General features: G+C 38.9%; 1 protein-coding gene across 2 annotated transcripts in view; it reads right to left on the bottom strand.

Moving 5' to 3' along the window:
* LOC128660709 (valacyclovir hydrolase) overlaps positions 1 to 19054 on the bottom strand; it is a 103399-nt gene that overhangs the window by 75436 nt on the left and 8909 nt on the right. Inside the window, exons 1-2 of one of the 2 annotated variants that reach the window (XM_053714669.1) lie at positions 11371 to 11487; positions 5660 to 5763 (exon numbers count right to left, since the gene is read on the bottom strand). In XM_053714669.1, coding sequence (XP_053570644.1) covers positions 5660 to 5763; positions 11371 to 11456 — 190 coding nt within the window. In that variant the 5' untranslated portion in view covers positions 11457 to 11487. Of the gene's footprint in view, positions 1 to 5659; positions 5764 to 11370; positions 11488 to 19054 lie in introns of those variants that run through there. The other variant, XM_053714670.1, reaches the window with a different exon arrangement.

The raw sequence follows: 19054 nt of genomic DNA, 5'->3' as shown, positions 1-19054 counted from the left end.
ATTTCATGTCCCTTTAAAAAGGGACAGTAACATTCGACAGGGTGGATTGGAAATATATGTTAGCAGTGCTGAAAATAATGGGGTTTAATGGGAGATTTCTACAAGCCATCAAGGGTTTATACTCGACACCCACAGCTCAAGTTAGGGCAATAGGACATCAATCCAAAGAAATACACATACTTAATGGAACAAGGCAGGGATGCCCGCTCTCTCCGTTAATTTTCGCAATATGTATTGAACCGTTAGCAGCGTATATACGAAACTGTCCAGACATATCAGGCTTAGAAATAGGAAAGATACACCATAAAATTACCCTGTTCGCGGACGATGTGCTGCTCACTATTACGAACCCATTAAAGTCACTGCCCTTTGTATATCAGGCAATACAATTATTTTCCCAAATATCTGGCTATAAAGTTAATGCGGGAAAATGTGAGGCACTCCCCTTATCCATCCCAAAACACACGATTAAATTGATTGAGGCAAATTTCGATTTTCAGTGGGTGTCAGGGGGATTAAAATACCTAGGGATTAAGCTCACAACACACTCCTCGAAGATTTATGTGACAAACTATGCTCCCTTGTTCAAAGCAATCCGATCAGATCTGGGGAAATGGAGGAAGATGGGCTTTTCCTGGTACGGTAGATTGTCTGCGGTGAAAATGACAATTTTGCTGAGAATTTTGTATCTCTTCAGAGTACTCCCGATTAAACTAAATATCCCAGACCTTGACAATCTTCAGAGAGATATACATAGATTTCTGAGGGATAATAAACATCCAAGGATCTCACACCACATCATAGATAGACATAGACAACTGGGAGGGGTGGGAGCCCCTAATTTACATGATTACTACACAGCAGCCCGATTAGCTCAAAACTCAATATTAGGGAGACGACAAACTGACATTCTATGGCCGGCTCTAGAGGCAGAAATGTTGAAACAAGAGAGGCCAGATGGCATTCTCTGGAACAGGGATCTTTGCGAATCCCGTGCCCTATACCAGAACAAAACCACATTGATTGCAAGACAGCAGTGGACATCTTCCTGTCGGACAGGCAAGATAATTCCTATACACTCACTGATAGTGCCTCTTAAATATATTATAAATGATGAATACAAACACCGGGTTAAGAAGTGGGAAAACAAGGGGTTATATAGGGTGGCGGATTTGCAACTTCATGGTAAACTATTGACATTTACACAACTTCAACAGAAAATTGAGCCTATTCCTTTGCAGTGGTTCCTATATCTCCAAGTAATGTCAGCCATACGAACATACCTAGAGACAATTAGAGTGCATAGTCAGCAAACCACTCTAGAACACCTGTGTACATCCCTCCACAGAACTAAAAAAGCAATTTCTAGACTGTATATAGCAATTCAAGAGACCAGAGCACAGACTAAAACCCCGGTACTGCTAAAATGGGAAATAGATTTAGGTAAAGAGATTGAAACGGGAAAGTGGAACGAAATAGTTCATCAGGCTAGTAAGGGTCTCATTAGTGCTGATCTTAGAGAGAATATACAGGGAGTGCAGAATTATTAGGCAAATGAGTATTTTGACCACATCATCCTCTTTATGCATGTTGTCTTAGTCCAAGCTGTATAGGCTCGAAAGCCTACTACCAATTAAGCATATTAGGTGATGTGCATCTCTGTAATGAGAAAAGGTGTGGTCTAATGACATCAACACCCTATATCAGGTGTGCATAATTATTAGGCAACTTCCTTTCCTTTGGCAAAATGGGTCAAAAGAAGGACTTGACAGGCTCAGAAAAGTCAAAAATAGTGAGATATCTTGCAGAGGGATGCAGCACTCTTAAAATTGCAAAGCCTCTGAAGCGTGATCATCGAACAATCAAGCGTTTCATTCAAAATAGTCAACAGGGTCGCAAGAAGCGCGTGGAAAAACCAAGGCGCAAAATAACTGCCCATGAACTGAGAAAAGTCAAGCGTGCAGCTGCCAAGATGCCACTTGCCACCAGTTTGGCCATATTTCAGAGCTGCAACATCACTGGAGTGCCCAAAAGCACAAGGTGTGCAATACTCAGAGACATGGCCAAGGTAAGAAAGGCTGAAAGATGACCACCACTGAACAAGACACACAAGCTGAAACGTCAAGACTGGGCCAAGAAATATCTCAAGACTGATTTTTCTAAGGTTTTATGGACTGATGAAATGAGAGTGAGTCTTGATGGGCCAGATGGATGGGCCCGTGGCTGGATTGGTAAAGGGCAGAGAGCTCCAGTCCGACTCAGACGCCAGCAAGGTGGAGGTGGAGTACTGGTTTGGGCTGGTATCATCAAAGATGAGCTTGTGGGGCCTTTTCGGGTTGAGGATGGAGTCAAGCTCAACTCCCAGTCCTACTGCCAGTTTCTGGAAGACACCTTCTTCAAGCAGTGGTACAGGAAGAAGTCTGCATCCTTCAAGAAAAACATGATTTTCATGCAGGACAATGCTCCATCACACGCGTCCAAGTACTCCACAGCGTGGCTGGCAAGAAAGGGTATAAAAGAAGAAAATCTAATGACATGGCCTCCTTGTTCACCTGATCTGAACCCCATTGAGAACCTGTGGTCCATCATCAAATGTGAGATTTACAAGGAGGGAAAACAGTACACCTCTCTGAACAGTGTCTGGGAGGCTATGGTTGCTGCTGCACGCAATGTTGATGGTGAACAGATCAAAACACTGACAGAATCCATGGATGGCAGGCTTTTGAGTGTCCTTGCAAAGAAAGGTGGCTATATTGATCACTGATTTGTTTTTGTTTTGTTTTTGAATGTCAGAAATTTATATTTGTGAATGTTGAGATGTTATATCGGTTTCACTGGTAAAAATAAATAATTGAAATGGGTATATATTTGTTTTTTGTTAAGTTGCCTAATAATTATGCACAGTAATAGTCACCTGCACACACAGATATCCCCCTAAAATAGCTATAACTAAAAAAAAACTAAAAACTACTTCCAAAACTATTCAGCTTTGATATTAATGAGTTTTTTGGGTCCATTGAGAACATGGTTGTTGTTCAATAATAAAATTAATCCTCAAAAATACAACTTGCCTAATAATTCTGCACTCCCTGTATTAAAAACAACTTTCAGATGGTACTTGACCCCAATAAAGACTGCCCACATGGTCAAGGGGAGTTCTGCTCATTGCTATAGAGGCTGCGAGGCAGTAGGTTCTTATTTCCACATGTGGTGGGAGTGTACAAAGGTAAGCAAAATATGGCAGGAACTGTCTCTACTGCTGAGTAAGGTGCTAAATGAGCAAATCTCTCTCACCTCGGCTCAAGCATTATTACACGAAAGCATCTCTAGATTCAATGCACACATAAATATGTTTATTAGAATTCTTTGTACTATAACTAGAACAACCATTGCAAAATATTGGAAGACGGAGATACCGTCTTGGGCAGAGGTCTTAGCTAGAATCCAGATGACATACTTGATGTATGAATCAGCAGCAAATGTACAAAACACAGAGTCTCTATTCCAAAAGGTTTGGTTTTATTGGATAATCGGAAACAGTAAGCAGTAATATAGCATGGTGTGTAAAATGGACCTAGAGAATAGGAGATAGTTAATAACACTTTATGGGGAGAGGTTGAGAGAAAAGAGTTAGGTGGTTGGTATGGTAAATCAAGTTTATACGGATCAATATTTGGATGAGCTAGCAACTTTTAGATACCGAAATGATGAATAGTGCTGTGGCAAAATATAACTCTATAGATGTTCTTGTTTATTTGTTTTGTTGGTTTAAGTTGTTCGCATTTATTACGTTGACAATTAAGGTTGAAGATGTACTGGGATGTTACCCCCCACATCAAGTTACTCCCTAAGATTATGCAAGACATGGAGTAAAAAGGAGGGAAACTTTATTGGAAAAAGGTTACTCCTCATTTCATTACGGAGAAGACTGATTCATTAATACAAGATATGAGTTGAAGGGGAAAAACAAACCCCATTGCTGAAGTTTTCGTATTAAAAACGGAGAGATACCACATATGGACTGTTAAAAGACTTAACTAAAGAGAACTTTACTTAAGTGGACACGCTTATTTTGATAGATTTCTATGTTGAGATGTATATTGTTCCCATAATGTTTGTGTATTTCCTGTTACTTTTAAAGGAGGAGAGGAGTTAATAAAAAAACTATTTAAACTAAAAAGGGACAGTAAAGTAAAAATTAAACTTAAATGGATTCGATACAGCATACAATTTTAAGCAACTTTCTAATTTACATCTATCATCATTCTAACTTAGTTCTCTTAGTATCCTTTTTTAAATAGTAACCCAAGGTGATCTCAGGAGTCCTTAGCCGTCTGGCAATAGTGTTTGCGTCAATGTTTATAGCAATGTCATACATGGTTACAAACACTGCCGCCAATAGAATGCTACAGACACTCTGCAGCAGCACAGTTTGCAACTACTATATCTATAACATTGTTATAAACATAGTAGCAAACACTGATGCCAGATGGCTACAGACACGTGCACGCTCCTGGGCTCACCTAGAATTATTCTTTAACAAAGGATACCAAGGAACTAAGCAAAATTTATAACAGAATAACAGAACAGAACTAAATTGGAAAGTTGCTTAAAAATTGCATGCTCTATCTGAAATTAATTTAAAAAAATTAGGACACTAAAGTGATTGATTCTAATTTGTGGTACAATATGGGCATATACATGATTAAGCAGGTAATAGGATCAGAGGTGGCTAGTATAGGCAGCAGATCAACTGGCCTGTTCTCAGGTCAGATATAGGTATCTAACTCATGGGAAAGGCAAGCAGTGCGTTCTGATCTGAGGTCACACAGAGGTATCTAACTCATGGGAATGGTGAGCAGTGCATTCTGATCTGAGGTCAAATATAGGTATCTAACTCATGGTAATGGCAAGCAGTGCATTCTGATCTGAGGTCAGATAGAGGTATCTAACTCATGGGAATGTCAAGCAGTGCATTCTGATCTGAGGTCAGACAGAGGTATCTAACTCATGGGAATGGCAAGCAGTGCATTCTGATCTGAGGTCAAATATAGGTATCTAACTCATGGTAATGGCAAGCAGTGCATTCTGATCTGAGGTTAGATAGAGGTATCTAACTTGTGGGAATGGCAAGCAGTGCGTTCTGATCTGAGGTCAAGACAGAGGTATTTAACTCATGGTAATAGCAAACAGTGCATTCTGATCTGAGGTCAGATATAGGTATCTAACTCATGGTAATGGAAAGCAGTGCATTCTCATCTGAGGTCAGATATAGGTATCTAACTCATGGGAATGGCAAGCAGTGCATTATGATCTGAGGTCAGACAGAGGTAACTAACTCATGGGAATGACAAGCAGTGCATTCTGATCTGAGCTGAGGTCAGACAGAGGTATCTAACTTATGGGAATGACAAGCAGTGCATTCTGATCTGATTTGACATAAAACTGACAAGAGCTATAGCCCCATGGCATTTGATCTTGATATGATCTTGCCCCTACCTACAATTTTCTCAGATCACCTTCTAGTTGCCCAGTATTTTTATGGAACACAGCTTGCAAATCTAGATGTAGCTGGCACATTGGATTTTCAATAACTACTCATTTAAATCAGCTATATATTGATAGAATATATATCTCTAGGTATAGTACACACTCATACCTAAGACACCAGGAAGTAGCAGAACTGCATGTTTTCCCCATCCAGTGCGTTGATAATGTAAATTTACCCCATTAACTTCCAGTCTTGAAGATGTGATCCCAGTGCTGTAACAAAACAAACTATCACAGACTGTGCCTTGAAGAGCAACCTCATGTTGGCAACAACCTCAAAATGTGACATCAAATCCCATTTAATGAGATAAATTATATATATATATATATATATATATATATATATATATATATATATATATATATATATATATATAATCCCATAAAGAGGACACGTTTATATTATGCAATTCCACATACAGAGAGCAGCTATACATTATGAAGTTACATAAAAGTACACATATGGCCAGTGATCAGTGTCCAGACAATTCAAAAGGCTGAAATAAGACATTACATATCTTATTCGCTATATAAATACAGGTATACCCTGCTCATACAGCGGGTTAGGGACTGGAGCCCTGCTGTAAAGTGAAAACCGCCTTAAAGTGAAACAAGGCAGTTTTAGCTTTCTTTTCACTTGCCAGTTTGTTTAGACTTGAAAACATGTTTGAACTAACATATATTAGGGGTGCAATAGCGCTAAGTTTAGTTTAACAGTAGCACAGCACAGTATTCAATTAGTATTCAATAAAATAGTGACAATTACTGTAGTACAATTTGCCATACTATAGCACTGAGACACAGATTGTACTGTAATGCTGTAAACAGAGTGAACTGTGCATAACAAAATGGTGCCAGTCACTTTTCTCGCAATCTCACGATGATTACAGCACTGTTTCAAAATCCTTGGAGGTTGAACTTCAGCTCTACAAAGCGCTGTATTAGCGAAGCGCTGTAAAGTGAGGTATACCTGTAATACATAAAAATGTAATATAAAACATGTAAAATACAAGCTTGACATAATGTGTGAACCGTTTAAGCCCTAAGGATACTCTGGGCTTTAGTAGAGATTAAAAAAAACAGTGGAAGGTGGCAGCAAAACATCTTTATTGGAGTTTACAGCACAAACAAGTGTAGCAGCAGCAATGTTTCAGGTATACCCCCTTATTCATGCTCATCTCATTTACCTAAACTAGGTTATGTATCATATGGTTGTCCTTCAATAAAACTGTTTATTTAAAAACATTTAAAAAAAAGGAGGGGAATCCTCTCTTCGCATACCCCTATAAGATACAGATAATCACCATAAAAACAGCAATATCCTGCAGCACACTCTTAAAGGGATATTAAACAATGTTGTTCTTTCATGATTCAGTTAGAGCACTGGTTTTCAAACCTGTCCTCAGGCCTCCATAACAGGCTAGATTTTGAAGATATCTGAAGTAGAGCACAGGTAAAATTATCAGATGATTAGTAAACATGGTTAATTTACCTGCTCTCACGCAAGGTAATCCTGAAAATCTGACCTGTTAGGGAGGCCTGAGGACAGGTTTGAAAACCAGTGAGTTAGAGCATGCAATTTTAAACAACTTTCCAATATACTTCTATTATCTAATGTATTTTGTTCTCTTGGTATCCTTTGATGAAAAGGATAACTAGGCAGGCTCAGGAGCTGCTGATTTGTTTTTGCATATATATGCCTCATGTTATTGGTTCACCCAGTGTTCAGCTAGCTCACAGTAGTGCACTGCTGCTTCTTCAACAAAGGATACAAAAAGAATGAAGCAAATTAGATCCCTATTAGTGTCTGTATGGCAGTGTATGACAATGGACAGCGATGACCCATCATGCACAGATGGCCTGTAGACAATTGCAAACAGCAGAAGATCCACACGCAGAGCATTCCAGGCCCCCAGCTTCCCAGTGCAAAGTATCTATTACAGAGAACAAAAGGACAAGCCCCTGACCCTGAAGGTCCACTCTATCAATCATGCTTACAAAAACAAACACATAACACACTGAAACACGTGACAGATGGTCACGGCACAATCTCATAATGCAGCACACTTTCTTGTTAATTTAATTTTACTTTCGGATCCATGATGTTTGTTTAATAATAGCTGCTCTTTAGGGCTACAGCACTAGTAGAAGTAACTCTCAGGACACGCGGAGCACTGCAGCTGATCCAATCAGCAGCACTAGTAATATTTTAACTATACTGGCCCTTTATTGCTTACATCAACTTGCTTATTGGCCAAAGTGCAGACGCAGCCATGAATAGTCATCACTGATTGGTTCATAAGACGACTTGGCAAGATTCACTTAGACTTTAAAGAACTCACCAGAAATGCAAATATCTTAAAGGGATAGTAAAGTCAAAATTAAACTTAGAGCATGTAATTTTAAGACACTTTTAAATTCCCTTCTATTTTTAAACGTACTTTGTTCTCTTGGTATCTGTTGTTGAAAAAGAATATGTTAGCGCTGCGGAATCTGTTGGCGCTCTACAAATAACCGATAATAATAATAATAATAATAATATGTACATACTTTTACTGGATGCTAAGCTGGTGATTGGTGCCTGCACACAGACATTTGTCTCTTGTGATTGGCTTGCCCAATGTGTTCAGTAGCTTCAAGTAGTACAATGCTGCTCCTTCAGAAAAGGATACCAAGAGAATGAAACAAATTTGACAATAGAAGTAAATTGCAAAGTTGTATGCCCAGTATTTATCAAAGTTCTAGTTTTTGGGGCAAAACTTTTTTGCGATGTCAAGTGAATGGCTGATCCTATTTTTCTTGCGAAAATGTCATTTTCACTTTATCAATCTTAATTTTAGACACCGGTAAATGGTTTATTGTTTTAATTAAGTGATCGTTTGTAAGAATGTTATTTCTTATATATTAGTTATTTTTATTTTGCCCCTTCTTTGGTTCTCTTTCATTGAGGAAGGTTGCCAGTTTTTTTGGAACTTATCTTCATTCTTTTTTAATACATTTATTTCAATTGTACTTAAATTATTTTACTTTTTTATAAATTTGTGTATACCTTTTTGTTATTTAATTATTAATATTATTCAGGTTCTGCGCCTTGTTGTGGGCAATTTCTAAGCCTAGATACAGCAAGAAAAATACATATTTCCATTTTCCCTCCAGACAAACAACAATATCGCTCTTTATTTTTCACTCCTCGCAACCTACAAATTGGCGAGATTAAAAACAGTGAATATTGCATGAACCACTTTTCATAAATATATGAGAACTGCGAATATATACAGGCATTTTAAAATGCCAATAGAGCAGTGATTTTTAACCTTTTTTTTGCCGTGGCACACTTTTTTACATTAAAAAATCCTGTGGCACACCACCATCCCAAAATTTAAAAACAAATCACACATTGTAGCCTAATACAGCATATATATATACACATACACACAAACACACACATACTGTATGTATTGTGCTGTTATGCCATGCCTCCTACAAACTACCCCTGCACTGGGAGTAAAAAACAAGCAAAGTTTAAAAAATATGTCACACTGTTGTCAGTCTGCCGTGGCACACCTGAGGATCTCTCACGGCACACTAGTGTGCCACGGCACACTGGTTGAAAAACACTGCAATAGAGAATAATACAAGAACTAGGCATTTCCAGACAACTTATCACATATATTTAAGACTTGCGAATGGTCATGAGTCAATTTGTTCGCACATATGAAAAGTTGAGACTTTATTGGCGCATAACCTTTCATAAATATGGTGATATCATTTGTGAGGGTTTTTTTGACGACAAATGTGAGAATTTTCTTATTCTCACTTTGATAAATCTTGCCCTAAATGGCAGTATGATCCTTACTTACTGCAATGCTATGCAATGTTTATGTAATGAGAGAGAAAAACAAAAAGCAAATACTTTTGTGGGGTATGTCATTGTATTTATACCAATAAAGCTGTAGAAATTTTGATAATGAACCAGGCAGCCTCAATCTAACAGTCACATACCTGTATAGCACAAATATGTTCTTACTATTCCTAAAGCCTGTTCCAACCCTTGCTCCCTCTCTCTCCCCCCTCTCGTTTGTGCTCTCTCTTCCCCGCCCCTCTTCTGCTCTCTCCCCCCTCTTTTGCGCTCTCTCCCCCTCTCTTTTGCGCTCTCTCCCCCTCTCTTTTGCGCTCTCTCCCCCCTCTCTTTTGCGCTCTCTTCCCCCTCTCTTTTGCGCTCTTTCCCCTCTCTTTTGCTCCCTCTCCCCCCTCTTTTGCTCCCTCTCCCCCTCTTTTGCTCTCTCTCCCCTCTCTTTTGCTCTCTCTCCCCTCTCTTTTGCGCTCTCTCCCCCCTCTTTTGCGCTCTCTTCCCCTCTTTTGCGCTCTCTCCCCCTCTTTTGCTCTCTCTCTCTCCCCCTCTTTTGCTCTCTCTCCCCTCTCTCTTTAGCACTCTCTCCCCCCTCTCTTTAGCACTCTCTCCCCCCTCTCTTTTGCGCTCTCTCCCCCTTCTCTTTTGCGCTCTCTCCCCCTTCTCTTTTGCGCTCTCTCCCCCTTCTCTTTTGCACTCTCTCTCCCCCCTTTTGCACTCTCTCCCCCTGTCTTTTGCGCTCTCTCCCCCTCATTTGCTCTCTCTCCCCCCTCTTTTGTGCTCTCTCTCCCCCCTCTTTTGCGCTCTCCCCCCCCTCTCATTTCCTCTCTCTCTCCCTGTCTTTTGCTCTCTCTCCCCCCTCTCTTTTGCGCTCTCTCCCCCCTCTCTTTTGCGCTCTCTCCCCCTTCTCTTTTGCTCTCTCTCCCCCCTCTTTTGCTCTCTCTCCCCCCTCTCTTTTGCGCTCTCTCCCCCTCTCTTTTGCGCTCTCTCCCCCTCTCTTTTGCGCTCTCTCCCCCTCTCTTTTGTGCTCTCCCCCCTCTCTTTTGTGCTCTCCCCCCTCTCTTTTGCGCTTTCTGCCCTTCTCTCTTGCGCTCTCTCTCCCCCTTCTCTTTTGTGCTCCCTCTCCCCCTCTCTTTTGAGCTCTCTCTCCCCCTCTCTTTTGAGCTCTCTCTCACCCTCTTTTGTGCTCTCTCTCTCCCCCCTCTCTTTTGATCTCTCTCCCCCTCTCATTTGCGCTCTCTCCCCCTCTCTTTTGCGCTCTCTCCCCCTCTCTTTTGTGCTCTCCCCCCTCTCTTTTGTGCTCTCCCCCCTCTCTTTTGCGCTTTCTGCCCTTCTCTCTTGCGCTCTCTCTCCCCCTTCTCTTTTGTGCTCCCTCTCCCCCTCTCTTTTGAGCTCTCTCTCCCCCTCTCTTTTGAGCTCTCTCTCCCCCTCTTTTGTGCTCTCTCTCTCCCCCCTCTCTTTTGAGCTCTCTCTCCCCTCTCTCTTTTGCTGACTCTCTTTTGCTCTCTCTCTTCCCCCCCCCTTTTTGCTCTCTCTCCCCCCTCTCTTTTGCTCTCTCCCCCCCTCTCTTCTGCTGTCTCTCCCCCTCTCTTTATCCCCCCACTTCCACTCTCTCTATGCCCCCTCTTTAGAGCTCTCAAGTGCATCCGGTCCCGCCCACGCCACACCCACCGGCCACGCCCACTCCACACCAGATGCCAGGTGAGGTAGGCCAAGTGTGTTTGTCCTCGCGCGCAGTCTCTACTGCGCATGACAGCTTCGGACAAACACACTTGGCCTTTTATTATATAGGATACTTGTTAAATCAACAGAAGCAGTTTCAAACTAACCTTTCTGCATACAGAACAACCATTTTGTATGCTTAAACAGTGTTCTTTCATATGCATAAAATAGTTTTAGAATTAAGTGCAAACTGCTCCATCTCAGGAAGTATGGAAATTATAATGGTTATGTTAGCATGTTTTTATTACCAGTAAGTAACTGCACGAGGGAGCCATGACCGGTGCAGCAACTGAGGAATTGGACGCACTGCCACAGAAACACAGCTCAACGCCATAACTCACAAGTAACAGCTAGTTCGAGAAGGGTCTAGCTGCAGACTGGAGCTCCACTCTAGACATGAAACATGTGACCTCCACTCAAAGCTTTTTTTTTTCTTTGGTTTTTTTTTTTAGATCAACTTTAATGTAACAAACAAGCTATAGATAATCATTCTGAAAACGAAACATTTTGCAGCTTTCTTGTTCTTAATGTACACTCACAGTGTTTTATGCTGATTTTAATTTATAAGTTAACCACTGTGACTGTGTCATTTATAAGGTAACCACTGTGACTGTCATTTATAACTTAATAAACAGATGGCAAACATGGCATAATTTTGATTGTTTCATTTATGTGTGGAATATACAAAGCATGAGCCTCTTCATGGGACAGACATGTTATCAGCCTTGTCCAACACTCTTTATGGCAAACAAATTGGTGCCAACCTTGCCACTTTATATATTTTACCTTTTCTAAATAAGTCATTGGTATTTAAAAAAGGATAAATCCTTTGCGCCACTCATGTGTGTGTGTATACACAAGGCGTGAACCCATCATATCGGCATTTTCAGCCTGACCCAATGCTTTTTAAGGCAAACAATCTGGTGCCATCCTTGCCACTTCATACATTTTACCTTTTCTGAATAAGTAATGTGTATTTTAAAAGGGTTAAAATTCTTTGGGCCACAAATTTGTGTGTTGATACATACACAGCGTGAAGCCCTTCATAGGATAAGCATGTTTTTAGCCTGGCCCAATGATTTTTATAGCAAACAAGCTTGTGCCAAACTTGCCATCTCATATATTTTACCTTTTCTGAATAAGTAACTGGTCATTTGAAAAGGTTAAAATACTTTGGGCCACTCATTTATGTGTGGAATATACAAGGCATGAACCCTTCATAGGACAGACATGTTCTCAGCCTGGCCCAACGCTTTTTATGACAAACAAACTGGTGCCGACCTTGTCAAATCACATATTTTACCTTTTCTAAATAAGTTACTGCTATTTAAAGGGTTTCTTTGCCATATAAATCCATAGTTGCCAACATTTAAAAAAAAATTCCAGGGACACTTTGCAGCAGAGCAAGCAAGCGGGTTACTGGAGTATTGACGACCTACTGTTCAACTGCTCCGTCCACTCAGTTCTGCAATCAAAACACACCCATTTGAAAGTAATAGTATAATTTAGACTTATCCATAGTTTATTATACAGATTACAGCACCAAGCTCTTACACCTACCCAGTCTCTGGAACACATTCTGGGCATATGGTTATTTTTACAACACAGCATCAAAATTAGAAAGACAAATAATATGTGAACCCATTCAATAATAATAATATTCCATTAGGAATGAATTATATTTAAATAATACACTATATCTATTTATAATCTATCTATCTGTATATGTGTATGTGTATATATATATATATATATATATATATATATATATATATATATATATATATATATATGCAAACAACAAATGTTGTGCAAAGGAGATTGTCAGGGACATTTCCAGGGACAAAAAAAATCCAGGGACATACAACAAAATCCAGGGACTGTCCCTGGAAATCAGGGACTGTTGGCAACTATGTAAATCTTTGGGACAGTCTGAAAATACTTGGATTGTACAAAGGGGCTCACACCCTATATAATCACACAGAAATCAGTGGCCCAAAGGATTTTAACCATTTTAAAATATTATTTAGGTAAAATATATAAAGTGGCAAGGTTGGCACCAGTTTATTTGCCATAAATAACGTTAGGCCAGGCTGAGAATATGTCTCTCCTATGATGGGGCTCACGTTCTGTATATATCCACACAGAAATGAGTGGCCCAAAGTATTTTTACCCTTTCAAAATACCAGTTACTTATTCAGAAAAGGTAAATGTATGAGATGACCACGTTGGCACACGTTTGTTTGCTACAAAAAGCTTTGGGCCAGGCTGAATACATGTTTATTCTATGAAGGGGCTCACTCCTTGTATATATCAACACAGTAATGAGGGCCCAAAGGATTTTAACCCTTTTAAAATATCTGATTCCTTTTTAGAAAAAAGGTAAACTATATAAGGTACCAAGGTTGTCACCAGTTTCTTTGCTTCAAAAAGCGTTGGGCCAGAGTGAGAACATGTTTATTCTATGGAGAGGTTCACGCCCTGTATATATCTACAAAGAAGTGAGTGGTCCAAAGGATTTTAACCCTTTTAAAATACTAGTTACTTATTCAGAAATTTAAAAATATATGAGATGGCAATGTTGGCACCAGTTTGTTTGCTACAAAAAGCATTGGGCCAGGCTGAGAACATATTTATCCTATGAAGGGGCTCACTTGCGGTATATATCCACACAGTAAAGAGTGGCCCAACGGATTTTAAGCCATTGGAAATGCCAGTTATTTATTTAGAAAAAGGTCAAATATATGAAATGGCAAGGTTGACAATAGTTTTTGTTGCCATAGAAACCATTGGGCCAGGCTGAAAACATGTTTATCCTATGTAGGACTTCACGCCGTGTATGTATCCACGCAGAAATTAATGGCCCAAAGGATTTGAACCCTTTTAAAATACCAGTTACGTATTCAGAAAAGGTAAAATATATGAAGTGTATATCAATGAGATAGGTATAGAACTGCCTTATTCATCAAATTATGGTTCCATCTATAATCCATACACTCATATTCCTTAGGGCAGTGCGGGGGGTGCCCTAGTGGTTGGTATACAGTGTAATCCCAAAGAAAAAGAAAACCACTATTTGGCACACAATTAAACACATAGGTAGATCCGCAGAAAGGGAGCCAAAAAAATAAAACAACTTTTACTGTCAAATATTAAAATACAAATATTGGAGCATCTGGATTAAACACACTACAATTGTCTATTTCAAAATAAGACAATAATCGTTGAGGCTCTAAGTTTGCAAAATTAAGCAGATTCAAACACTGTCAAGAAGCCCATTGTAAGATGTCCACCGAGATAGAAAAAGATCCCTAAAAAAACTACTGACTATGATTTGGTGCTACCCACAAAGGTGGGTGAAGGGTGGGGCTTATCAGACTATCTCTTGGTAGGCAGCTGCTTACAATTATTGTGAAAAAGATACGGCTTGCAGTGACTAAGGTACAGAATTTCCTGTATATCAGTCACAGAGAGCACACAAATAAAGTATAACCATGTCCAGATTACTCACAGACAGGCGAACGCCTAACGCACATTTCTCCTGGGCTTTCTTAGAGCCTCAACGATTTGCGGATCTACCTATGTGTTTAAGTGTGTGCCAAATAGGTGTTTTCTTTTTTGGGGGGATTACAAAATATATGAAGTGACAAGGTTGTCACCAATTTATTTGTCATAAAGAGCCTTGGGCCAGGCTGTTAACATGTCTGTTGTATGATGGGGTTCACGCCCTGTATATATCCACATATAAATGAGTGGCCCACAGGATTTTAACCCATTTAAAATATCAGTTACTCAAAATTATGCCATGTTTGCCATCTGTTTATTGCAATATCAGATGATTTTTTTTATAAAATGTAATTTTGTTTAGGTTTTTGGAAAGTGTATTATTTTATTTAAAATAAAAATAATGCTAGATATCTTTATTTTGCAAATTGTAATCAGTTGCAGAATAAGAAGCTCACTAAATAAGAAGACAACTTCAGCCTTGTACATTTTGCAGCTTTCTTGTTCTTAATGCTCATTCACAGTGGTTACTTTATAAGTGACAGTCACAGTGGTTACCTTATAAACATACCCCCCAACTGTCCCGATTTTAACGGGACAGTCCCAATTTTAGGGGTCTGTCCCGCTGTCCTGGGTTGCTAGCCATTTGTTCCGCATTGCCCCATACATTTAAAAAAAAAAAAAAACATTTTTTTTTTAATTCTATTGGGCACATACTCAGAAGCAGTTACAGATACCCATATATGATGTAGTGTGTGTGTATCTGTATCTATAAGTGTGTATGTACGTGTATCTGCATGTATAAGTGTAACCTGTGTAGTGTGTGTGTCTGTATCTGTATGTATAAGTGTGTGTGTGTGTATCTGCATGTATAAGTGTATGTTATGTAGTGTGTATGTCTGCATGTATACATGTAAGCTATGAAGTGTGTGTATCTGCATGCATAAGTGTATACTATGTAGTGAGTGTGATACTATCTGCATGTGTAAGTGTATACTATGTAGTGTGTGTGTGTGTATCTGTATGTATAAGTGTATGCTATGTAGTGTGTGTGTATCTGCCTGTATACGTGTATGATATGTAGTGTGTGTCTGCATGTGCATACCTCCCAACTGTCGGGACAGTCCCGATTTTAGGGGTCTGTCCCGCTGTCCCGGGTTGCTAACCATTTGTCCAGCATTGCCCCATGCATAAAATTTTTTTTTTTTTTTAATTCTATTGGGCCTATACTCAGAAGCAGCTGGTTTTTCTCTCCCAGGGTTATATATCTGTTAGATTCCTTGTGGAAAATGAATGGTGTGTGGGTTAAATAGGAGTAAGAAGGCTGTATACCCTCTGACCTCAGGTAATGGTGACCTCTAACCCCTGGTAGTGATGCCGTCTAACCCCTGGTGATAATACTAGCATGCCTTCAGTTTTATACAATGAGCAGTGCAACACCAGGGTAACGAACAGTGGCAGCCTCAGAATGCCAGCTAATGTGCTTGCCAACCCCAGGACCTCATACAATGAGTTACAGATACCCATATATGATGTAGTGTGTGTTTATCTGTATCTATAAGTGTGTGTGTATCTACATGTATAAGTGTAAGCTGTGTAGTGTGTATCTGTATGTATAAGTATAGGCTATGTAGTGTGTATGTCTGCATATATAAATGTATACGAATGAGGAAAAAGGAATGCTGAGGCTTGAAGTAGATGAAATAAAGTTTTTATTCAGGAGCAGGCTTATCATCAGACACTTGGTAAGCTTGGTAAGCTCCTATCTATATATAAATATATATAAATGTAAGCTATGAAGTGTGTGTATCTGCATGTATACGTGTATGCTGTGTAGTGTGTGTGTCTGCATGTTTAAAAGTAAGCTATGAAGTGTGAGTATCTGCATGTATAAGTGTATACTATGTAGTGTGTGTATCTGCATGTATAAGTGTAAGCTATGTAATGTGTGTGTGTATCTGCATGTATAGGTGTATGCTATGTAGTGTGTGTGTGTGCGTATATGCATGTATAAGTGTATGCTATGTAGTGTGTGTGTGTATCTGTATGTATAAATGTATGCTATGTAGTGTGTGTATCTGCCTGTATAAGTGTATATGTAGTGTGTGTCAGCATGTGTAAGTGTATGCAATATAGTGTGTGTATGTATCTGTATGTATAAGTGTATGCTATGTAGTGTGTGTATCTGCATGTATAAGTGTAAGCTATGTAGTGTGTGTATCTGTATGTATAAGTAAGTGTGTATCTGCATGTATAAGTGTATAGTGTATGCTATGTAGTGTATGTGTGTGTATCTGCATGTATAAGTGTATGCTGTATAGTGTGTGTGTGTATATCTGTATGTATAAGTATGTGTGTGTATCTGCATGTATAAGTATATGCTGTGTAGTGTGTGTGTGTATCTGTATGTATAAGTGTATACTATGTAGTGTGTGTATCTGTATGTATAAGTGTATGCTATGTAGTGTGTGTGTGTATCTGCATGTATAAATGTATGACATGTAGTGTGTGTCTGCATGTGTAAGTGTATGCAATGTAGTGTGTATGTATCTGCATGTGTAAGTGTATGCTATGTAGTGTGTGTGTATGTGTATGTATAAGTGTGTATGATATATAATGTGTGTCTGCATGTGTAAGTGTATGCAATGTAGTGTGTATGTATCTGCATGTGTAAGTGTATGCTATGTAGTGTGTGTGTATGTGTATGTATAAGTGTATGTTATGTAGTATGTGTCTGCATGTGTAAGTGTATGCTATGTAGTGTGTGTGTGTATGTGTGTCTGCATGTGTAAGTATATGCAATATAGTGTGTGTGTATGTGCATGTGTAAGTGTATGCTATGTAGTGTGTATGTATCTGCATGTATAAGTGTATGCTATGTAGTGTGTGTGTGTATCTATATGTGTAAGTGTATGCTATGTAGTGTGTGTGTATCTGCATGTATAAGTGTATGATATGTAGTGTGTGTGTATGTGCATGTATAAGTGTATGCTATGTAGTGTGTGTGTGTATCTGCATGTCTAAGAGTATGCTATGTAGTGTGTGTGTATCTGCATATGTAAGTGTATGCTATGTAGTTTGTGTGTATGTGCATGTGTAAGTGTATGCTATGTAGTGTGTTACTATGCATTTTTGCTAACTTTAAAGGCCAGAAGCTAGAATATTAATGAGGAAAGCAGAGAGCAGTTTTAAAGAATCTATTATTAAATGTCCAAATAAGATAAAAATATTTAGCACTGTCTCTGTAAAGGCTAATTAAATACAGAGATCACATAGCTATACCAGTGGTTTGAGCTTGTGTTTGATTTGCTGCCTAAGAGTATTAAAAGATATGATTTTATTTAGAATTTTATTTATATTACTTTGGGCTTATGATTTTTTTAAGCCCCGCTCCTGCCCACCACATTTCAAATTTTTGCCGCGGAGGGGGGGTCCCTCTTTTGAATTTTGAAATGTTGGGAGGTATGTATAAATGACAGTCACAGTGGTTACCTTATAAATGACAGTCACAGTGGTTACTTTATAAGTGACAGTCACAGTGGTTACCTTATAATTGACAGTCACAGTGGTTACCTTATAAATTAAAATCAGCATAAAACACTGTGAATGAACATTAAGAACAAGAAAGCTGCAAAATGTTTCATTTGCAGAATGATTGTCTATAGTTTGTTACATTAAAGTTGATTTAAAAAAAAAAAAAGCAAAGAAAAAAAAAGCTTTGAATGGAGGTCACATGTTTCCTGTCTAGAGCAGTGGAGCTCCAGTCTGCAGCTAGACCCTTCTCGTACATTTTGCATCTTTCTTGTTCTTGATGTTCATTCACAGTGGTTACCTTATAAATGACAGTCACAGTAGTTACCTTATAAATGACAGTCAGTGGTTACCTTATAAATTAATATCAGCATAAGCACTGTGAATGAACATTAAAGGGACATGAAACCCATTTTTTTTCTTTCATGATATAGAAAGAGCATGCAATTTTAAACAACTTTCTAATTTACTTCTATTATCTAATTTGTTTTATTCTCTTGATATTCTTTGCTGAAAAGCATATCTAGATAGGCTCAGTAGCTGCTGATCGGTTGCTGCACTTAGAAGCCTTATGTGATTGGCTCACCCATGAGCATTGCTTTTTCTTCAACTAAGGATATCTTAAAAAATGAAGCAAAATAAATAATAGAAGTAAATTGGATTGTAGTTTTAATTTGTATTCTCTTTCTGAATCATGAAAGAAAAATTTTGGGTTTAGTGTCCCTTTAAGAACAAGAAAGCTGCAAAATGTTTCGTTTTCAGAATGATTGTCTATAGTTTGTTTGTTACATTAAAGTTGATTTAAAAAAAAAAAACAAAGAAAAAAAAAGCTTTGAGTGGAGGTGACATGTTTCCTGTCTAGAGTGGAGCTCCAGTCTGCAGCTAGACCCTTCTCGT

The sequence above is a fragment of the Bombina bombina genome, chromosome 5 (assembly GCF_027579735.1).
Source record: "Bombina bombina isolate aBomBom1 chromosome 5, aBomBom1.pri, whole genome shotgun sequence".
NCBI lineage: Eukaryota > Metazoa > Chordata > Amphibia > Anura > Bombinatoridae > Bombina > Bombina bombina.
The sequence above is the reverse complement of the archived record's forward strand: the minus strand, read 5'-3'. Positions and strand labels throughout refer to the sequence as shown.